Source organism: Protopterus annectens, chromosome 10.part0, assembly GCF_019279795.1.
Source record: "Protopterus annectens isolate FY-2018-M chromosome 10.part0, PAN1.0, whole genome shotgun sequence".
Classification (NCBI taxonomy): Eukaryota; Metazoa; Chordata; order Ceratodontiformes; family Protopteridae; genus Protopterus; species Protopterus annectens.
The window spans coordinates 1,770,247,549-1,770,266,045 of record NC_056744.1 but is presented as its reverse complement, the minus strand read 5'-3'; the positions used below and the strand labels follow the sequence as shown (position 1 = coordinate 1,770,266,045).

General features: G+C 39.4%; 2 protein-coding genes across 2 annotated transcripts in view; one reads left to right on the top strand and one right to left on the bottom strand.

The window, feature by feature from the left end:
- The window catches only part of LOC122814485, a 288,085-nt gene extending 286,824 nt beyond the window's left edge, over window positions 1–1,261 (bottom strand). The window contains 1 exon segment of the mRNA XM_044087060.1: window positions 1,201–1,261. Coding sequence (XP_043942995.1) covers window positions 1,201–1,261 — 61 coding nt within the window.
- A 1,479-nt stretch (window positions 1,262–2,740) lies between these two features.
- LOC122814003 (up-regulator of cell proliferation-like) lies at window positions 2,741–8,364 on the top strand. Its single transcript, XM_044086587.1, is given in 2 exon segments — window positions 2,741–5,812; window positions 5,814–8,364. Coding segments are annotated over 2 exon segments (4,773 nt in total). The 5' UTR covers window positions 2,741–2,798; the 3' UTR covers window positions 7,573–8,364.
- The last annotated feature ends 10,133 nt before the right edge of the window (window positions 8,365–18,497 follow it).

Sequence of the window (18,497 nt, the reverse complement as noted above, 5' to 3'; positions counted from 1 at the left end):
GTAAAACAATACTGGGAAGGATACTTTTATCATAGGTTCATGGGTTCATAGGTAGGTACTAGGCTATTGGCCCTAGGGCCTATACAAGCCTAGCCAAAAATGTACCCTGGCTTTTGCCACCCAAGAAAATTATTTTCCTGTACCCCTGTCAAGCAGAACCACAGAAGTGATCCCTGGGGTGAATTTCCTATTACCCATCCAATCATCAAGATTTTTCTTGAAGAGTGCTAATGAGGAGCTCTGTTTGACATAGATAGGTAGTCTGTTCCAGAGTATGGGAAGTCTCTGGGACAGGAATCTATCCCTCCAGCATATTCTGTTTATTGTAGTGACAAGGTTTAAGTCCCTAGAGCGTGTAGCTTGGAGGGATTGGGATTTCTTTAAGTGGAGCATGTCCAACAGCTCTGGGTTTGACATAGCTTTGTATGTTAGGCAGAGATTGCCTCTGAGTAGGCGATATGTGACGTAGTAAAGCTGGAGTTTTTTGAGACGGTCTGCGTAAGGCATCTGTTTGAGGCCAGTAATCCTCTTTGTGAGGTATTTTTGCGGCCTTTCCAGTTGTTGTAGCTGTCTTGTGAGGTACATACCAAAAGGGGCGTTGTACTCTATAATGGGTCTAATGAGTGATGAGTAGAGGGGAACAATGACCTTTTTTTTTCTGGATGAGAAACCTTTTGTGATGAGGTGTGCCACATAGAAGGATTTCCTGACCACTTTGGCGATGTGATTATCAAAGGAGAGATACTGTCCACCTGTGTCCCAAGGTCTCTTATCACACTTTCGGTGTTAAGTAGACTACCGCCTATGTGGCAGTTCATGGGTACAGAATTTTTAACAAAGGGGATGACAATGCACTTTTTGGCCTTGAGATTGAGACCATGTCTTTGACACCAGGCATCTATCTCAGTGAGGCCCTTTTGTAGGATGTCCACATCGTTAGGAGTTTCAATTATGGCTCCTAGTTTGCAGTCATCTGCGAATTTAGTTAGCCAAAGACCTTCTGTGTCTTACCTATCATGAGAGCCTAATAAAGTATTTGGAGAGGGAGAGAAAATAAATAAAAGTAATTGGGCAAGGGGGGGGGGGGAGCGAGAGGGCGCACAGGCTGTGGTCGGCTGCTTAATCACAAGCTGTAAATGCACTGGTGAAGAGTAATTACTTTAAACTGTATAACAAAATGTCTGGTATAAGGCTACATACACTGTGTCTTAGGTACTTGAGGGATAAACCGCATCGAGGGCAAGCTGAGCACTTTAGGCATCTTCAGTTTTTTACTATTTGAAGATACCCAGGTAAAAAACACTATCTTTTGCAAGACTCAGAGTGGAAGACCTGGGGAAGAAGGACTGTGTCTTAGGTACTTGGGGGATAAACTGCACCAAGGGTGAGCTGAGCACTTTAAGCGTCCTCGGTTCTTTACTATTTAAAGATACCCAGGTAAAAAACACTATCTTTTGCACAACTCAGAGTGGAGGACCCGGGGTAGAAGGACTGTGTCTTAGGTACTTGGGGGATAAACTGCACTGAGGGCAAGCTGAGCACTTGAGGCATCTTCGGGTCTTTACTATTTGAAGATACCTAGTTAAAAACACTATCTTTTGCAAGACTCAGAGTGGAGGACCTGGGGTAAAAGGCAGGAGGTGCAACGAGCAGCCAGACCACAGAACCACGTGGAGAGAGTGGTTTGTCTTTTTGGCTTTTCCCAGTTAGGGTCGACACAGAGGAACTCCAGTCCACTAATGATTGGCAGTCGATTTTTATGGTGCCGAGTTGCCAGCCCGACACCCAACCTTCAGCGAAGGCACACCCATTCACGCATGACTTTTGGAGGCCACTCAACTGCACGGAGGACATGCAGACTCCACACAGAAGGAACTCCAGCTGAGAATCGAACAGGAGAACCTCTTGCTGTGAGGCAACAATGCTACCGCTGTATAAATATATATATATATATATATATATATATATATATATATATATATATATATATATACATATATATATATTGTGTGTGGGGGGTGGGGATATAAAATATATCTTTATATAAATATCTATGTAAAATCCATTAACTTTGACATTTATTAACACTGATACAAAAACATCTAAAAGGAAATGCGTAGATTAACAGATCTCAAATGTAAAAAAAAAACACAAACCTACACCGAGAGAAAAAGGAAAGCCAAAGCTTTTCCATTCAGTAAAAAAAAAAAGCTAACAGTGCCTTCATACATACTTTATCTGAGTAGTGATACTGTAAGGTAATGTGTAGGGTTGGGGTTAGGAGCAACAGTTGGGTTTAGTACACATGAGTAACAATGGACTGCTGGGGGGTTCCTATCTTTATCTGTCTGTCTCTCCATACATACACTCGTATATATTATTTTGTGTGTCCGTGTGTGTCAGTGTGTAGAGACAAAGTAAGAAGCCCCCTCTCCATTTGTACTTGTATGTGTTAACCCCAACCCTATTCTTGCCACTGTCCCTTACCCCAGCCCTGTGTGTTTTGTGTGTGTGGGGGGGGGGGGCTGTGTTTATGATGTTGGCTGCACTGCAAACTCCCTTTTCTTAATAAATGTGCTGATGGTAAAATGATTGAGTTCTAAGAAAGTGTGCAATTAAGTGCTGAAAGTCACAAGGAACATTTCTAAGCATCTTTTTTTGCATTTTTAGTCTTACTGTGGCTTTCTTTTACTTGAAAAAGTTGATTAACTCCTATAATTTTACTTACAGCTGAAGATGGTTCAGGACCAGCTAAAGACACAGAAACATTGGAACCCAAAGCTGATGCCATCTCAAGCATGCCTCAATACACATGGGATGATTGTGCTTATGAAGTTTTAAAACAATTGAATTTACTTGAGTATCATAACAGAACACTTTCACTACAGAATGTTGTAGCAGTTAGTTCTAAATCCCTGGAAGGATGTGCACCTAAGTCATTAGAAGATCTTCCATGGTATTTTCTTTATAAAGTAATGAGGTCTGATTCTAATGCAGTCAATATAAAATGTAGTTCTGATGTTCTGCAGTCTGACAATTCAGATTCCGAATCTGACACAGATGATGATATTATGACTGGTACCCATCCATCAGTTACCTGGATCCATCCATTAGATTTAATAGTCTCAGTGTTTCTCTGTTCAAATCCTTTGTTACAAACGGAGCTCATGGTAAAAATGTCTGCATGTCAGTTTGCATTACCACTCTTACTACCCAAGTGGAATAACAGTTGTACCTTCCTTCTGTGGGCAATCCGTTCAATTATAAAGAAGTGGCGCCCCAAAGACACAGAAAACAATACATTTCTGGAAGAAAATATAGTTTCATCGTGTATTCCAGTTTTTTCATTTTTAAGAGTAGGTAACATCAGTGTGCCAAAATCAAAAACATTGAATGACATCCTTAGCAACAAACAGCAATACCAGAATATCTTTATCCATCATCAGATGGATTGTGCAAATTTACATCGGAAAATTTCCAATGGTCTTGGAGAGATCACTTGGTACCTGCCATATGGCTCTGAAGACATTGATGTTTTTACACAGCCATTTCAGATAATTAATCTCAGAGGTGATGGCTACTCATTTCCTGCACAAGTACAATTTTTAACATTAATATCATCAGCTGTCTTTCTGTTCCTTGATGGTATTACAGAAAAAAAACTTCAGTACCTAGAAAGCTTTACAAAAACCCACACACAGATCTATCTTATATTAACCTCAAATTTTAAATCACGAGGTGCAGAAAAAGATTTACTAAAGTCATTTACACAAAAGTTGAAGTTGAGCAAAAGACATGTTATCATGAAGAGCTCAGATATAAATGACTCTGACTTTACAAGAACACTTCGTTCTAAACTGCAGGCTGCTGTTGATGGATGTAAAGATACAAAAGTACAATGTTTAGAGGAGATGGTTTCCACAGCACACCAGTGCAGCATTGAAGTGGATGAGGATGATGAACAAATTAAATGCACAAAGCACATCTCTGAGCAGATTATTAGTCTAATCAACAGTGATGATATAGCACAATTCAAGTGCCAGAATTTTGCCTTTCAAGGTGAAACTTTCAAGAAATTGTCAGAAATTGAAAAGAAACAAAGTCGCCCCAAAATATGCCCACAGGATTTGGAACTGTATATTTCTAGCCTTAACAAAGAAAAAAGACAATTAAAACAGGAACTATTAAAAAATTGACTTCCAAAGGTTATAAAAAGCTTTATTCATGAACTGACTCATTTTTCTGGGGTTGAAAGAGAGCTTTTTCTTTGGTGGATGAAGCAAAAGTTAGACTCCAAGTCTCAAACCAAAATGTCTGCTTTAAGATCGCAGTACAGAAATGCATATGAAGAACTAAGCAAAACAAAAATGCTAGAAGAAAGACAACAAAAACAGAATGAACTCAAAAATATTAATAATAAACTCAGTACATGCTCACTGGGGTTAGAGCATTTCATGCGTGAATTGGGACATATTTATGAAACTCTCATAACTGAAAAGATTAAATCATTTGAAGGAATTCCCCAGATTGACACATTGCCTTCTGTAGCTGCAGAATTAATGTTAGATGGTTTACCACTGGAACTTCTTAATGGAGATGCTGGGACCATACCAGTAAACTGGATTTCAGCAGTTCTAAAAAACATTTCTAAGTCTGTGGCAGAAAAACAAAAACGCATGTTTGTGCTCACAGTGTTGGGTGTACAAAGCACAGGAAAATCAACGTTGCTAAACACGATGTTTGGGCTGCAGTTTGCTGTCAGCAGTGGGAGGTGCACAAGAGGTGCATTTATGCAGCTGATTGCAATCACTGGCGACTTAAAATCAGAGGTGGGTTATGATTTCCTAATGGTTATTGACACTGAAGGATTAAAAGCTCCCGAATTACTGAATGTAGCTGATAGTTATGAACATGACAATGAATTGGCAACACTTGTGATTGGATTAAGTGATATGACCTTAATAAATATGTCCATGGAACATTCTGCAGAAATGAAGGACGTACTGCAAATTGTTCTGCATGCCTTTATCAGAATGAGTGAAGTTGGAATGAAGCCATTTTGTGTCTTTGTCCATCAGAATACCGGTGACATTGCTGCTCACGATAAAAACCTGATTGGTCACAAGCTGCTTATAGACCAGTTAGATGAGATTACAAGAATTGCAGCAAAAATGGAAAAACGTGCTGACAAATTTAAAAAATTTTCTGATATTATAGCATTTGAACCTAGCACTTCCAAAGGATACATTGCAAGTCTGTGGCATGGTTGTGGCCCCATGGCATCCGTTAGTACAGGATATAGTGCAAGTGTATTTGAGCTTAAGAAGTTCATATTTAACACTATCCAAACCTGTAATATGTACAAGTCAACATTTTCTGACTTCTGTAAAATGACTGAAAACATATGGAATGCAGTAAAAATGGAAAATTTTTTATTTAGCTTTAAAAACAGCTTGGTAGCAGAAGCCTACCATCACCTTACACTAGCGTATGCTGAATGGGACTGGGAAATGAGAAGGACTGTGCAGGAGTGGACAATTCAAGCTGAAAATAGAATTGAATCATCTGAAACTGACATTTGCAGATCACTGAACACAGAACTCCATACGCTGATCGAAGAAAGAAAAGATGTTGCACTTGGACATCTGAAAAAGTATTTTGCAGATCACTATGAAAAGGCGAAGCTCCTTGAGGAATATAGAGAAAAGTTTATTAAAAGTATTGATTCTCTTAGTAAAGAGCTCTTAGATTGTGCCAGAGGAAAATGTCGGGATACAAAACAAAGAAAAAAATGCCTTGAAGGAAATTAGTGATCTTAATCAAAATATCAAAGAGAGACTTGAAAAATGCATTTCTAAACTTTTGGAAGATTGCAAAAGAAACACAAGTACATTAAATGATGAGCAGCTGTTACAACATTTTAATGAAATGTGGGTAAAAGAAACTGCATCTATTCAACTTCCTCCACCCAAAGATATCAACATAAAGGCAGATATGGAAAACAGTCTTAGGGAAAACATGTCTGCTTGGGCACCTCTTGTAAATAAAAAACTGAAACAAGACACATCCACACGGAAGTGGATTGGTGACCTTAAATACAAAATGGTAAGTGGGTTCAGTAAGTGTCTTAATTATGTTTCAAACCCATCTGATGCAGAAGAAGGCAAAAAGAAAGCTGACCTCATACTGAAGAACTGCATGGGGTTTGTTTGTGAAATTGTAAAGAAAGATACAGATTATGACCCCACTTACTGGTTTACAGTTTTACATAATGTGGATAAAAATATAAAACATCATGAAACGGAAGGATTTTCATATTCAAATGATTTTATTGTGGATCTGAAGTATAATATATGCTGTTTTGCAGTCCCTAAGTTTGAGAACATGCATAAAGCATTTACTGAAAACAATGACCCCGTGAAGCTACTTGCTAAAGAGAAAAATAACTATGTTCAACTGTTTAGGGCATTGTATAAAGCTACTGATGCAAGTCAAACAATGGCTGGAATTTTTGCTAAAAGCTCCCTGAAACCTGCAATTATCACAGCAATTGAGAAAAAACTAGGGCCTGATGTTGTTAATGACATGAAAAACAACTATCCTGGGGGGGAATTTAAAACTAGAATGAACTTTCATGTAGCAATTATGTGTGACTTGCACATTAAAGACATATTCGAGGAGTATTTAAAGTATATTTGTGATACTGTTTCATATGAGCGGGACTGGCTGCGTGAAAAAATAAATCAGCATTGTGAAAAACAATCCAGTGGTCACACTAGGCTGTTTGATTTGGGCACAGAGATTTTGCATGAGTTAGTACACCTTCTGAGAAAAGAAATAGCTCATGCAAAAGTTAACTGCAAAACAGTGCAGGAATTATTCAAGAATGTGAAGGAAAGAGTTCAAAAGGATTTAGTTATAACATCAAAAGCAGATACATTTGCATCTCAGACTAATCTGCAGTGTTTTATTAAATACTTAAAGAGTGATATTGATGACATTGAAAAAGGCATAGAAAAGGAAATTGAAGAATGGACAGCTGATACAAAAATAGAGTCACTGCCATCATCACCCACCAAACTGCTACATGAAACATTAGCGGGATGTGGAAATTACTGCTTCTGGTGTAGGGCCCCTTGTGAGTGCACTGAGCCTGGTCATGAGACACACAGTACTAACTATCATAGACCATGGGGGGTTACTGGTTATAGGAATGAAACTACACAGAAGTTAACAGCTGAAATCTGTACAACACTTGTTGCAGGTGATGGTACATTTCGGAACAAAAGCACTAAGAATGAATATTTTCTTGACAAGGAATATAAATCTGTTAATGATTACTACAGGTCCTGGATTATCATACCAGACACAAGTATGATGGGATCTACTTACTGGAAAGCTGTATTCTATAAATATAACAAACAGTTTGCTGACCACTACAAATGCCTACCTGGTGAAATTCCATCTGAATGGGATTTTAAATGGGAAGATGTGTGCAGAGATATTGAGAATGCCTATAATATAAATATAGACAGTTTACAGGCTAATAATAATCATGAAACTAGGACTTAAAGAAACGCTTAAGTAGAGTTGTGTGCTGTATAAGACAGTTGTGATAACTTGTTGGCATTTATGAATATAAAATCATTTGTACTTGTACATTGAGTTATAAAGAACAAGTTTTATTCGTTATTTTGGCTCTGTTTTATACATTAGTATAACAGAACCTGTAAACTTGTTCATCATTTTGTAGGAATTTGAACTGTGCATAGAACATTTGACAGTACATTCAGAATGTGCTGGTTTTGAAAACTATTTTGATTAAGATGAACATAGTACATGTACTGAGATAAACCAGAAACTGTTTCAGTCAGTAACTCTTAATATTGGTTATAACGATTATTGCTACAGTATTCATAATGCCTGATAATTAGATGAAGGCAGATGTCTGTCTTTGCAAAGTGCATTGTTTAATTTTTTATTTCAAATAAAGAATTTTATTATTCAGGTTATTCAGTTTTAAAAGCTTGTGGATGATGATTTATTTTTAACGTACATGTACATCTACTGTGAGGGTATACTAGTAATTGCTAGTTTCAGCCTTTTGCAGAATTACTGTTCAAGCTATTGCTAACTTTCAGAACTTAAGATGTCTGCGGAGTGCAGCTGGCTACCGACGCCAAAGACATCAGCAGAATATGCAGAGTGGAGCTGGTCTCCTACCCATGCTGATGACATCAGTAGAATATGCAGAGTGGAGCTGGTCTCCTCCCCATGCTGATGACATCAGTAGAATATGCAGAGTGGAGCTGGTCTCCTACCCATGCTGAATGGCACACACCATCTTTAGATCTTTTTACCACAATACAGACATCAACAATCTGTCAGTCACATTTGCATCGTCTAAAGTGATAAGTACCAATTCTTGGATCTTCTTCTTTCCATTATATTGCTGTTTTGCTAACTGAATTATAATATATATATATATATATATATATATATATATATATATATATATATATATATATATATATATATATATGTATATATATTGCAGCGGTGGTATGGCTGTAGCATTGTTACCTCAGAGCAAGAGGTTCTCCCGTTCGATTCTCGGCTTGGCTTGGCAGTGCCTTCTGTGTGGAGTCTACATGTCCTCCCCGCGGTTGGGTAGCATTCGAAAGACATGCGTGCATAAATGGGCGTGCATTCGTTGAAGGTTGGCGTTGAGCTGGCACCTCAGCGTTTTGTAAAAATCTACTGCCAATCATTAGTGGACCGGAGTTCCGCTGTGGTGACCCCTTATCGGGTAAAAGCTGAAAGACAAACAACTATATATATATATATATATATATATATATATATATATATGTGTGTGTGTGTGTGTGTGTGTGTGTGTGTGTGTGTATATATATATATATATATATATATATATATGTGTGTGTGTATATATATATATATATATATATATATATATATATAATTTTGTCTTTGTGATTTTGGACATCTTTCTAGGGTTTATGATCACTTTGGAAAAAGTCACCAACACTTTTGCCTGTGAAAGACTGATTCCACTGAAGGTTAACTCCCTTCATTGCCTCTTTTGTCACAGCAAGAACCACCGGTATTTTCCTACAAGCATTATGCACTGTTAAAAAAAGTTACTGTGCAGGGTTCAAAACCTTAGACCTTTTGTGTACAGAGCACAGCAGTATCTGGTTTTAGGCCAAGGTACATCTACTTCTTGTTTGTTAAACCTTCTGCTAGGAGCTCTAGAAAGAAATAAACAAACCATTACCATAACATGGAAAAAAGATTGTGATAAAAGATTCAGTGGGAAAAGGGCATGAAGTCTTACTGACTGCAGTTTGTCCCTTAATAGCCCGAGGATGCAAGTTTTATCAAGATGCAGTTCTATCCATCCTGAGTCTGGCATCTGTTTGCATGACTTCACCAGCTCTCACTGCTCCTTTGGCAGCTAATAAGATAATGGCCAGACAAACATCCCAGACATCACTGGATATTAAAGCTGCATCACATTCAGATTCCAGTTCCCAGCTGGCCACAACAGAACAGCTGGTGGGTTTCCCACTAAGGAATGTTCTTTAGCTTTGATTTTTCCTAACCTTTTCATCCAGGAGCCTGCTGCTCCAGACTAGGAAACCATCATTTCAGAATTTGAAAAAAAAGGCTGAAATTTGTCAATCCTCTAACATTATATCTTCTGGGATACACTCTCATCTTATGGATGTCCACCCTAGATGATTGCCCCACCCCAAAAAATGTTGATAATAAATGTTTTATGGAGAAATATCACACAGATACTGTAGTCCCAGTTCTCTCCTCACATTGTGTTTAATCTCAGGAACAGTACTGTGTATCAAAAAAAAAAAAAAAAAAAGATACCATCTCCCATGCTGTCATCCATCTCAGACATTGATATTGTGTATCAAAAGGAAAAAAGATGCCATCTTCCATGCTGTCATCCAGGTCAGATATTGATAAAACTGTAACTCAGAATCGTACAAATTCAAGACAACTTTATTCCACCTGAGTTAATATAATAATGAGGAAAAATCAATTTTTCTTGTCCTCTTCCTGAGAATCTTTTCTACCAAGAGACATTCAGTTTGATGCAAGAGAATTTTAATTTGAGAGGAGGAGTCATCTAATTCCTGGGCGGCCATGGTGGTGCAGCGGTTAGCGTTGCCGCCTCACAGCAAGAGTTTATCCGGTTTGATCCTTGGCTGGGGTGCCTTCTATGCGGAGTCTGCATGTCTTCCCTGTGGTCGCGTGGGTTTCCTCCGGGTGCTCCGGTTTCATCCCAAAGACATGCTGTAGGTGGATTGGATACACTAAATTGGCCCTAGGTGTGACTGCATGCATGTGTGTGCCTTCGGTGGTAGGTTGGGTGCTGGGCTGGCAACTCAGCACTGTAAAACTCCACTGCCAATCATGAGCGGACAGTGATCCACTGTGGCGACCCCTAACTGGGAAAAGCCAGAAGAAGAAGTTATCTAATTCCTATAAAACATATCTAAAAGTGTTGAGCACTGAAGACCCTCCTTACTGATATTATTATTACAGTCTTTCAAGGCTTCAAAGATGCATATCTGAATGCTTCTCTGGAACCCAGTTCTACAGAACAGGGGAATAATTTGAGTATGATTATAAAACACTATCATAGACTCAGCAGTTATTTTGTTAGATGCTGAAATTGTTGCCAGCTAGTGATACCCTCTCTGATGACAAAGAAAGGTACATTTTGAAAAGTTTGTGAAGTAGGTTTACATTTCCTCCACTGACTATATCAGAGTTGTGCTGTAGAGGGGCTGTGGTCTTATGGTCTGAAAAAAGTACAGCTGACCTGTATGTAATTAAAATTACAGGACTGACACCAAATAGTGTATTATGATTAATTAACCTTAACAATATATGGAAAATGTGCACTACTGCCTCAGATAACAGCCAGCACATGCCACAATCAAATGAGCTTTACACTGTACCTCTGCAAATAAGAGTCATAGTCAGTAGTGCTGCAGGATTTCATCCACCTCAGACTGAGCCCAGTGCCTTCCTACACAGTCATCATGACTATTTTACATACAAACACAAATACAGTATTTTCTAAGTGGGGGTTAATGATAATTCTCTTCAATCCTGAAAGCCTTTCCCTGTCTTTGTTTGGTAATGCTGCAACCAGCAACACAATTCTTTCATATCAAGAGCATTGTTATGGTTTATCCTTAAAGGAAGCAAACTATTAAATATTTATGGTGTTGAAATAGCTTGAATAGTAACTCCGCAAAAGGCTGAAGATAGCAATTATTAGTCCATCACAATGCATATACACATAAATTAATAATAAATCTTCTACCAGTTTTTAAATCTGAATGAACTGAATAATAAAATTATTTACTTGAAATAAGTAAAATTAAGTAATGCACTTTGTGAAATGAAACATACAAGTAGTTTTAAACTGGCACAAACTGCACAAATTACAAAATAAACGTGTTTAAATAAATTAACCAATGAGGATTTCTAACAGCTTATCTAGAGCTATTATTACCAGTAGCTAAAGAGGTTTAGGCGCACTGAATTTTATTCTACTTCTGACATAGAAGCCAAAAATAGCAGTTGTATGAGTTGAGCTGTCAAGCTCTGCTTTAGGAATACCATCCACTGTGCAACCAGAAATAAGGCATTAATTCCTTTAGCAGTTGCTTTTTCTCTAGTAGGGAGTGCAGGAAGTCCTTCCAGTGTGGATTTAAATTTTGGATGCTGCTTTTCCTCACTGTATGCTGAACCTGCAGTTCTTGTACTAAACGGGATTACTATTGCAACAACAGATCTTCAATAGGGTAAAACTAACCTGTCTCACAACAGTCTAAACCCAACTCACATTCCCTATTAGTGGGCAAACAATCCAATGCTTGGTGAATTCTGCTTCACAGTGATAGGAACAGCTGACATAGAAAGATCAAAAAGTGACATTATTATGAACGCATGACAGCCACAAACCATTTATCCTTGTGTGACACCTCCTGCTTAAAATCCCAAAAGCAAGAAGGATCATGAGGCCTCACTTTCATGGTTTGTATTCATACTGAAAATCAAGATCAAGTGAGCTTTTGCGCTTCTGCTCCACAGGAGGTTTCTGTTCTCCCTGAGCTCACCTTAGGACACCTGCAGTACTCTCTGACAGGTGCACCGCCCTATTCAAACCCCCCACCTAACACTGGGGAGTTGGCTCCAGCAAGTTAGGATCCGAATAAGCCAAATTCAAAAGGCTGCACTCTTGAAAAGCAGATTTAATTACAGTTTGTAATGGTCCTATTATACATGCCAAGTGTGATTTATTTATTTTTTTGCATTCTATGCATGTTATGTATTTTACATGCTAAAGGTTTTACAACATCTATAGTTTTATGAGCATAAAATTTAAATCTGCTTTAGTTTAATACTGCTTTTATACCTTCCCTGGTGGAATTCAAGCAGGTTAGTGGAGTAGATCTCAAGAAGTCCAGCTTGGGGTAAAAGGTGCAGTTAAAGTTACACTCTTGTTTTGAAAAACTGTATCTCTGATAATAGGGTAGAGCATTTTTCTAGTCCTGCTTGGTAAGTCTTTGCCTTAATAGAAGACCCTCCCATTTTGACTTTCTACTGGTCCTGGTGTTTGCATGGTGCTCTCCCAGTTAAGTATATCTTGGCTTTATTTACCCCTTTAACAATCATTTAGCAGTATTAAAAAGCTTTGCTGTACTCTGTCACATATTTTGAAATGTGTAACAAATAAAAGACCATATGGGCTTTATTCCTATATGGTCAGAAACAACTTAATAATAATAATTATGTCTTAATCAGCATCCCTCTTAACTCATTAAATCTGTCTGGGAGCTATTTAATGACGTGAGACATTCCTAAATGCTGGCAGTTTGGATCATAGATGTCTAAATATGTGAGTCAGATAATAAGTAAATCTGAGAAAAGTCTGTTCACTTAACAAGAAAAGTAGATTTTTGCATTTTCTTGTATACCTGAAGTCATTTTCTCACATTTAATAGGCTTAATCATGACACTGAATACTATAAAATCAGTACTGTGATTAAGTTACAGTAAAACAAAACTGCGGTGTGTGATCTTCCTTTCACTATTGGCATGAATGGGGCAAGGCAGCCCAAATAACTAGTCCACAGGCGTGATTATCACCACAGCAGAAATAGCACTGTCAGTTTTAGTGAGTTAACAATGGCTTTTTTACCATCCACCAGGGAAGGATAGAGGTCAGTGTGATAATCTAGAATAGCTGCTGCTTCAAAACAATCTACCGCTATCATGGTGTGTTTTGTGTTAGGTCCATCATGTGGCTTTCTTTCTCTACTCTGTCATATGGCTGTTCAGATTGCACATATTCAATTTTGGCTACATTTTTTCCAAGATATTGGCATGTACTCAAGTAAATGTTTCCTTCTTTCCTTGTAACACCTACAGTCCTAAAGTGAAGGTTCGCTAGGGATGGCTTGCACCTGTCACCCCTGGGCTTTCGGATATTGGCAAAGGCTCTTGCTACCCCCATAGTGCCTTTTTTAGGCAAGGCTCAAAAGACAAACCCACCTCCATAGGTATCACAAGGGATAAGAAACTAAGAGTAATGCTACTCAACGCCAGAAGTCTAAACCTCAAGCTGCACGCACTCGAAACTCTCCTTAGCATGGAGAACATCGATATCTGTGCAGTAACAGAAACCTGGTTCAAGGCTCCCGAGAGCACCCCAGCACTACCAGGTTATACCTCATACCATGCTTTTCGGCCCCAAAACTTGGACCAAACCACAAAAGGAGGGGGAGTATCAATATCCGTCAAAGATACCCACACCTCCAGGTTGGTGGCACAGCACGAAGCATCAGAGACTATCTATGTGCAACTAACTGTGGGTAAAACTTCCTTCCAGTTTATAGCCTGCTACAGACCACCCTCCCAAACACAGGAACCCCACTTGGCCTTCCTGAGAATACTGGAAAATATGAAGGTCTCTCCAAACACCATTATATTGGGTGACTTCAACTACCCAAACATAGACTGGGAGCATTACTCTAGCTCCAACACCCTAGCCCAAAGGTTCCTTGAATTTATAAACTCAAATGCTATGGAACAATTTGTTACCACTTCCACAAGAGGGGAAAACATACTGGACCTGATCATCACCAACATGGGAACACTACGCTCCAGACCAGAAGTGTATCCCTCACTGGTAAGATCAGACCATAAACTAATCTCACTGGATATTCACATCCCGACCCCATCCCCTGCCCAGAAAACCACAATGAAAAACTTCTCTAAAGCAAATTTCACACGCCTCAAAACCGAGGCGAAATCCTTCAAAGCCCCCGGGCCTGTGGAAAATACGGCCCAGACTGCAGAATCCTTTATAAACGCATTCTATGAACACCTTCAGAAATGCATGGATCATGCAATCCCAAATAAAACCAAGACCCAATCCTCCAAAGGCAGACGTCCTGTCTGGTGGACCCCAGCCATAAACAAACTATACAATAGAAGGAGGAAGCTACTACATGATAGAGCAAAATCCCAAAAAGGAAGGCATCTCTGATCAGTATTAGCAAAAAACTACGGGTATTCATAAAATTGTCTAAGGCCAGCTTCGAGAGAAAAATTGCACAGGACACTAAGGAAAATCACAAGGCTTTCTTTAGTTATGTTAGGAACCTGGGTGGGAATTCCCAGATATGCTCAGAATTAGTCCAAAATGACAAAAAATACACCGAGCCCACAGACATTGCCAACATCCTAGCTGACAGGTTCAGTGCAAACTTCTCTCCCCTCTCCCCACCAAAAGGGCAAACATCTATCCCAACAGAGTGCTGCCCCCCTGACATCTCAGATGCTCAGGTAAGAGCCACCCTCTCCAAAGCAAAAATCACAGCATCACTGGGACCAGATGGTGTCCTGGGCTGCATCCTACATGAACTCCAAGAAGAGCTAAACCCAAACATAAAACTACTGCTCAGTCTTAGCCTTACTACAGGATATGTACCCAAAGAGTGGCATACAGCAACAGTGGTCCCTCTCCACAAAGGTGGTGCCTCAATGGATCCTGGAAACTATCGCCCCATAAGCCTGACTAGCTTGGTCTGCAAAGCTATGGAAAGGATCATCATGGACCTCATAAATAAAGATATTGGGGACCTACAGACACTGGATCCTACCCAGTTTGGCTTTGTTAAGGGCAGATCCTGCCTCTTAAAACTGGTTGATTTCTTTGAAACAGTCACCAAGGCATTGATGAGGGGAAGGTGTTCCACACAGCCTACCTGGACCTTGCAAAAGCCTTTGATACAATACCCAACTTGGGCATTATAGATAAGCTCACCAGCTTAAATATAAACCCCTATGTCACTAGATGGGTTGCAAACTGGCTCAAGGACAGAACCCACATGGTTAGAATTGCTGGAGCCATGTCAGACTCCAAACCAGTTACAAGTGGCGTCCCACAAGGCTCAGTCCTGGGACCTCTCTTGTTCAGTATATATTTCTCGTAGGTACAGGCCAACACGGAAGGACTGTGGCTGACCAAGTTCGCAGATGACTGCAAACTGGGTGCCATAATCAACTCTCCAGCCGACACAAGCATCCTCCAAAAGGGCCTCATAGAAACAGACAACTGGTGCCAGAGCCATGGCCTCAAGCTAAACGCCAAAAAGTGTATAGTCATCCCCTTTGGCAAAAACAAAGTGCCCACAAATTACCACATAGGTGGTAATCCATTAAGTACAGAAAAAGTCATTAGGGACCTGGGGACCCAAGTTGATAGCAATCTCTCATTTGACAACCACGTGGCCAAAGTGGTTAGAAAAACATTTTATATAGCCACCTAATCATGAAGGGATTCACATTTAGATCAGGGGAGGTCATCATACCTATTTACTCATCCCTCATCAGGCCCATAATTGAGTACAATGCCCCTTTTGGGATGTACCTTACCAGACACCTGCAGCAACTGGAAAGACCCCAAAAGTACCTCACCAAGAGGATCAAAGGGCTCAAACAGATGCCATATGCTGCCCGGTTAAAGAAACTCCAGCTCTACTCAGTGGCATACCGCCTGCTCAGAGGCGATCTGTGCCTGACGTATAAATCCATGTCCAACCCGGAATTAATGGACATGCTGCACCTCAGAAAATCCAAATCCCATCGAGCTACGCTCGAGACTTGAACCTCAGCACTGAAATAAATAGGACATGCTGGAGGGACAGATTCATAACCCAGAGGCTCCCTTCACTCTGGAATAAAATCCCAGTCCAGGTTAGGCAGAGTCCCACATTGACTCTCTTCAAGAGGAATCTTGATGAGTGGATGGGAGATCATAGCTTTACCCCGGCTATCACTTCTGTGTCACTGTTAGACAGAGGCACAGTATACTAACCTCAAAAAAAGGCATAGCAAAATTAATTTAAAATGGGTGGCAAAAGCCAAACACACTCTGGCTAGGCTTATAAATGCCCTAGGGCAGATAGCCTAGTATGAACCTATGAACCTATGAACCTATAAGGTTTAGACTGCTCCTTGGGTTCCTTTATACCCATGTGTACTTTAGAGTGCCCCTTTGTGTGCACTTGTGCCCTTACAGCTATCTAGAGATCACCTTTTTGCCCATATCCTTAGCCATGGAAATTCTTCTGCTCAATTAATCACATTCTCAATTCTCAAAAAACAAGTGCTTTCTCCTATATCATAATGTCTCCCAATGTTTTAAAAGTATTAACTTGACATCTAGTTGGTGGAATGCATATGGTTTGTATTGTCTATAGTCAGTATATGTATCCTGTGTGTTTTCAGTGTTTTGTGAGTAATGATTTTGAGTTTTCAGGATTTTGAATTTTCAGGATTTTGGGCTTCCAGATTATGAAGTTTTTTTGAATTTCACGATTGTGATATTTCAGGAATCTGAAGTGAAACTATTTATATATATATATATATATATATATATATATATATATATATATATATATATATATATATGTGTGTGTGTGTGTGTGTGTGTGTGTGTGTGTATGTTTCACTGTGTTCCTGCATGGGTGGTCGCAGTAGGGGAGTTATCTATCTATCATAAAGGTGAATAAATGTCTGCAGACATGCTGCAAACAAAACAAGTGAAAAAAGAACATTTTATGTTATGTAGTCCAACACAGGACACATATGTGATTCTAAGCATGCAGTGGCAGCACCAGATACATGGGTGGAAACAGTATGTGCAATGTATGGCACACAGGACTAGTAAAGATAAAAATGAATAAGCAGAGGGTACTGGAAGAAAATAATAATACACACAGTAAGGAAATAAAATGTGGCAACTGCTGGGGTAGTGCAGAGGACAGAGCGAGTATACTTTTTCACAGAGTGAGGCCCCCTTTTTCAAAAGTAAACAAGCAATGGGTATACCTCTGCCTTAGTAAGGAGCTAAAAAGCAAACAGACACAAAAGCACCATGCCACCAAAGGTATCCTCTACCTTAGCATGCAGCTTATGCCAAATACAGAGCCTAGCTACCAGGGAGTCCATACCTCTCAACTGTACAGATTTTTGCAGAATATCCAGAGTTTGGCCTCATATTTCTGGTCCAGTTTTTATAAAATTGTGGTTTTCTGGCAAATTAGTAGCAAATCATTAAAGATTGAAGTTAGAAAATAATGGCAGACATTTAAATTTCAGACTTCATATCCTTCAGAAAATTAATGCTAATGCAAAACCTGTTATTCTATCAACTTTCTAAGCTTGTAACAGCATTATTTAAAAATTGTTCCTATTTCTGGGCCTTTGTCCCACTTTTATTTATGGCTTTGTGCAGATTTCTTGCTCTAAGAAGTTGAGAGGTATAAATGGGGCATGTTCCCACAAGGTGACTCCCCTGTGGACTGGCATGTTTTGAGAGTAGTCAGCTATCCAACAAGTCTATGCTGCTAAACCTTCATTCTCTCCTTCTGCTGGTACATCTGATCTCAGGTGATGCATTTGTGAAACAAAAGAGTGGCATGTAGACACCTCAAAAAAACATACACTACCCAGAGGTGTGATCCATGTCACTAACACAATCCTATGATGCTCCACAAAGCACAACTATCAGTGGCAACACATTCCTGTCTGTCTTTTAAAAAAAAAAGTATGACAATTGACAGGATACAGAGCAGTGTACACACAATCCCCCCATACTGAAAACCTAAACAGCCACATTAACATTATCTGAGCCTTTAATACTATGAACATTCATAAGTGACACACAGAAATATGTGCTATACATCCATGTTTTGCAAAGAAATTCCCAGATATGCTCAGAATTAGTCCAAAATGACGAAAAATACACCGAACCCACAGACATCGCCAACATCCTAGCTGACAGGTTCAGCACAAACTTCTCTCCCCCTTCCCCACCAAAAGGGCAAATATCTATCCCAGCAGAGTGCTGCCCCCCTGACATCTCA